The sequence below is a fragment of the Phytophthora parasitica genome (genome assembly GCF_000247585.1).
Source record: "Phytophthora parasitica INRA-310 unplaced genomic scaffold supercont2.22, whole genome shotgun sequence".
In the NCBI taxonomy this organism is placed as follows: Eukaryota; Oomycota; class Peronosporomycetes; order Peronosporales; family Peronosporaceae; genus Phytophthora; species Phytophthora nicotianae.
The window spans coordinates 523890-527959 of NW_008649008.1; the positions used below are offsets into that span (position 1 = coordinate 523890).

The window sequence follows — 4070 nt, forward strand, 5'->3', positions numbered from 1 at the left end:
AAACCTCACTTACCGGATTTGCTGTAAAAACATGTTTTGATTCATTGTATTCACGGTACACAATGGATGCTCATAGTTCCAAGCGACTCAATTCCCCCCCCCCCCCCAAAAAAAAAAAATCACGTTGGTCGCGGCCTATTCAATTCAAGATGTATTCAATACATGTAGCACCCTAAACAGATACTTGCATCTGCATGTACGTTTGACACAGTTCAAATTTTGTACCCGAAGCACTCGTATCAATTACTAATATTTGCAGATTCCCTCGTTCGTGGAGCCCGCACGAGATTTTTGGCTTAACGAATGTATCCAATGCGGACTTCATCACTAGTGACAAAGTCACTACCAAACACCGTCTCAATTTTTGGGCCATGTGGCGAGCAAATCAATAGGAAACAAAAACAAAACGCGACATAGAACTCTACAAGAACCTCACCTACTCGATTTCATGGTTCATGACACACTGCTTACCACGAGCCTAGGCCGAATCCGCATTCGGGTTAAATGCAATCAGGTTGACAATTTCAGCCCGTACACGATTGTGGGAATTTAAACTGCTCAGGGCATAGCATTTCAAAGAGGACAGGTGACCATGAGCGGGGGTTAGTTTTGCGGCGCAGCCCCGTTTCGCTAGCAAAATTTGTATTTAAACCAGACGCATTCAAAGAATATGGAATGCCGCCACTTTGTGCACATGACGAGATGTGTTTGCCAGAGCGACTGAACGAACTCCAAAACAACATCCTACATAATTTGCACGCAAGCAGCGAGATATGCTCCTTCCCCAACCCCACAATAATCCCGTTGCCTTGATACACGCAAGTTCTGCCAGTTATACAGGTAGGTCTCGGTAAATACTGGTATCACCTTGTCTTCGAACGCGCCAAATTCACAGTTCATTAACTAGAGTGGCTCGTGTCCGGCGCTAATACGGGACAACACTCCACCTGATACGCTTGTATCGAAATGAGTACAGTAGATAGACTGCAGCCTGGCAAAGCATATTTCCTGCCTGGGTTTACATCCACAGGAGCCGTGCTGAGATCGGCCTCCCACTCTATGGCACTTCACAAATTTGATCCAGAATTTATCTTCTCGACGAGGATGACAAGTTCAACAATATAAAAAAAATTGGTACACGTATGCTGCTTCTTGGTCTTCCCGTTGCATAGATTACCTTTTCATCTTCAAACTGTACATGTAGTTGTATGTGGTTTAGTCCGATCTGCGATTCCAGCTGCTGTCGTGAGTTGAACTGCAGGAGACGACACAAGAGTTGACGTGACTCCACATTGACTTCCACGTTGAACTCTAACGAGCTAACAAAGACAACTCCAGCCCAACAAGGAGATCCGCTCTTCGACCTGCTCCGATATCGTCTTCTGAGTCGTCCTTATCACCCAAGATCAACATGTTGAGCAACTTTGACACTGTCATTCCCAATTTTGCTTTCCTCACCACAAGAACGACACGAACAAGTTCGCAAGTGCTGCGAGTAAACCATTTAAAATGAAGCTAACACAATGGGTGCGCTTCGCGGCGGCAATCGCCATGACGACCGCTTCAGCAGGCGCCTTCGACCTCTCCCTACTGGACGACGATATCAGTTATCGCAAGGGAAATATACATGCCCCACAGCAAATAGAAGAAGAGCGTGCAGCTTCAATTGGGGGCTCCCATGCTCAGACACTCTCGGGCTCCGATGCTAGCACTTCGACATCTACTTCGACCTCTACCAGCTTGTCAATGTCTGGGTCCGATGATAGCTTTTCTACTTCCAATTCAGCTGCAAGTTTCTCCTCGAATTCTGCTGCTAGCGTTCCCGCCTCCGGCTCAGACGCTAGCCTCTCGAGCTCTGGTTCAGAGGCTAGTCTTCTGGCGTCTGGATCCGATGACAGCGTAAGCTCTAGCGCTTCGACTTCAGCTGCTAGTTCAACGGATATCTTGTCGGCTTCAGGATCCGACGATGCCATGTCGACGTCCACTTCTGGTGATGAACCCGTGACTTCATCGACCGGTTCGACTGCTACCCCTTCATCGGGAAGTGACGGCTTCCTTGCGCCGTTCTCGACTGAAGAACCGTCTAAAACACTCTTCCCTCGTAGTGCGCTCGGTGAGATGGCTCCAATCATTAACGTCGCCGAAGGTCTGCTGGGTAAGCCGCTTCCAACGAACAAGTGGTGGGGTAACCTCATCCACACAACCGCCGAGGAGATGAACACGAAAGCCAATCCTGGGTGGTCGAACCCGTACGCCGTCAAGTTGCCCAAGGAAGCCCCGTACGGCATCCAGGCGTGTTACTCGTACAACTACCGTCAGTTGTCTGCTCTCACCGATGGTGTTGCGGAGTTTTATCTGCACGACTTTGTCAACGACCTCACATTGTCTGCCACGGAATTTGCCGGTGAAGCGAAACCTACATACGAGGTTTACTCGTTCAGTGACTTTGGTATCAAAGTTCGAGCCTGTCTCGAGAACAAGGAGCAATGTTTGGACTCCGCTCTCGTGCACGGAATGGCGTTCATCACCGCGACCTACGACCGTCTGACTGCTCGTATCGAGTCCGAATACACCATGGAGATCGTGGACAAGTCCGTACCAGGCAAGTACATCGTCGAACTTGGCGGTAACCAGACGTGGGTCGTGTACACTGGCAAGAATGGCTCCTTTGCACTCGACGAGTCTAAGAAGGCTCTTGTATCTAGTGGGTTATTCAGTGGCACCGTTCGCGTTGCAATTCTACCGTCGAGTGATACTACAGATGTGTACGACAAGTACCGGACATGTCACGTTCGCGGCGGAAACGTGTCTGTGGAGTCTCGTACTGAATACACGTTGAACTGGGAGACGGTGGGTAAAAGCTGCAAGACCCACGGTATGCTTCACTTTGCACTGCCTCACCACCTTCCAGCATTGAAAGGAGCCATCACTGCCAAAAGTCCGAAAGCTATCGTCCTCAACTCGGCTACTCGAGGCAAAATGGTCGCCCAGGTGTCCACGACAGGAAAGTGGGTCCTTTCAGAGCCTGAAGACGACCTAGAAGTGGACTTCTACCCGACAACCAAGCCATCTGCCAAGGTGGTGGCTAAGGTCGGTCTTCTGAAGACTCTACAGGCCGATATAGCTGATCACTGGGCGCTCAACAAGACGAGCTGGTACTTCAACGGCAAGCAGTACCAGAAGTACGCGTCGCTGTGTCTTATGGCTGCAGACCCAGCCGTTGTGGGAAAGAGCAAGAAGCTTCTCAATGCATGTCTGACGAAGCTGGAGAAGCTCCTTGTGCCGTTCTTGGACAACACGCTGGATCCTCCTCTCAACTACGAGACGTCGTACGGCGGTCTGGTAAGCAGTCAGAGCTTCACCGTAAAGGACGTCAACGCTGACTTTGGTAACAGTGTGTATAACGACCACCACTATCACTACGGCTACTGGGTCACAGCTTCTGCTATGCTCAAGAGTCTGCACCCCAAGTGGAAGCGCATGAAAGAGCTCGACCGGATGATCTGGATGATGCTACGCGATGTCGCCAACCCCAGTACGGACGACACTTTCTTCCCAAGATTCCGTCACTTCTCCTTCTATCTTGGCCACTCGTACTCGCACGGCGTGACGCCTATGCTGGATGGAAAGGATGAAGAGAGTACGTCCGAAGATGTCAATTTCTACTATGGTATGAAGCTCTGGGGCCAGGTATCCAACAACAAGGCCGTCGAGGATCTGGGCAGCCTCATGCTGCGTCTCAACGCCCGCGCTATCCGCACCTACTTCCTCATGACGTCGGACAACACTATTCACCCCAAACAGTTCGTACCGAACCATGTGACGGGCATTTTCTTCGACAACAAGGCTGCGTACGCAACCTGGTTCAGTGCTGAGAAGTACGCTATCCACGGCATTCAAATGATCCCGGTGTCGCCGATCAACGCTATGGTACGCACTACCAAGTTCATCGAACAAGAATGGGACGATATCCTCTCCAAAGAACCTATTGTCACGGAATCCAACACCACCAATGCTTGGTTATCGTTACTTCTCGTCAACCAGGCTGCTGTGGACCAGGAAGATGCACT

The 4070-nt window shown here is 50.2% G+C and overlaps 1 protein-coding gene across 1 annotated transcript; it reads left to right on the forward strand.

Annotated features, from left to right (window-relative positions):
• Positions 1-1551: 1551 nt before the first annotated feature.
• Positions 1552-3904, forward strand: PPTG_10594 (hypothetical protein; the record flags this gene model as incomplete). The annotated part of the gene is made up of 2 exons (XM_008905974.1): positions 1552-3851; positions 3880-3904. The coding sequence occupies 2 exons, from the start codon at positions 1552-1554 to the stop codon at positions 3902-3904; spliced, it is 2325 nt and encodes a 774-aa protein (XP_008904222.1).
• Positions 3905-4070: the final 166 nt, after the last annotated feature.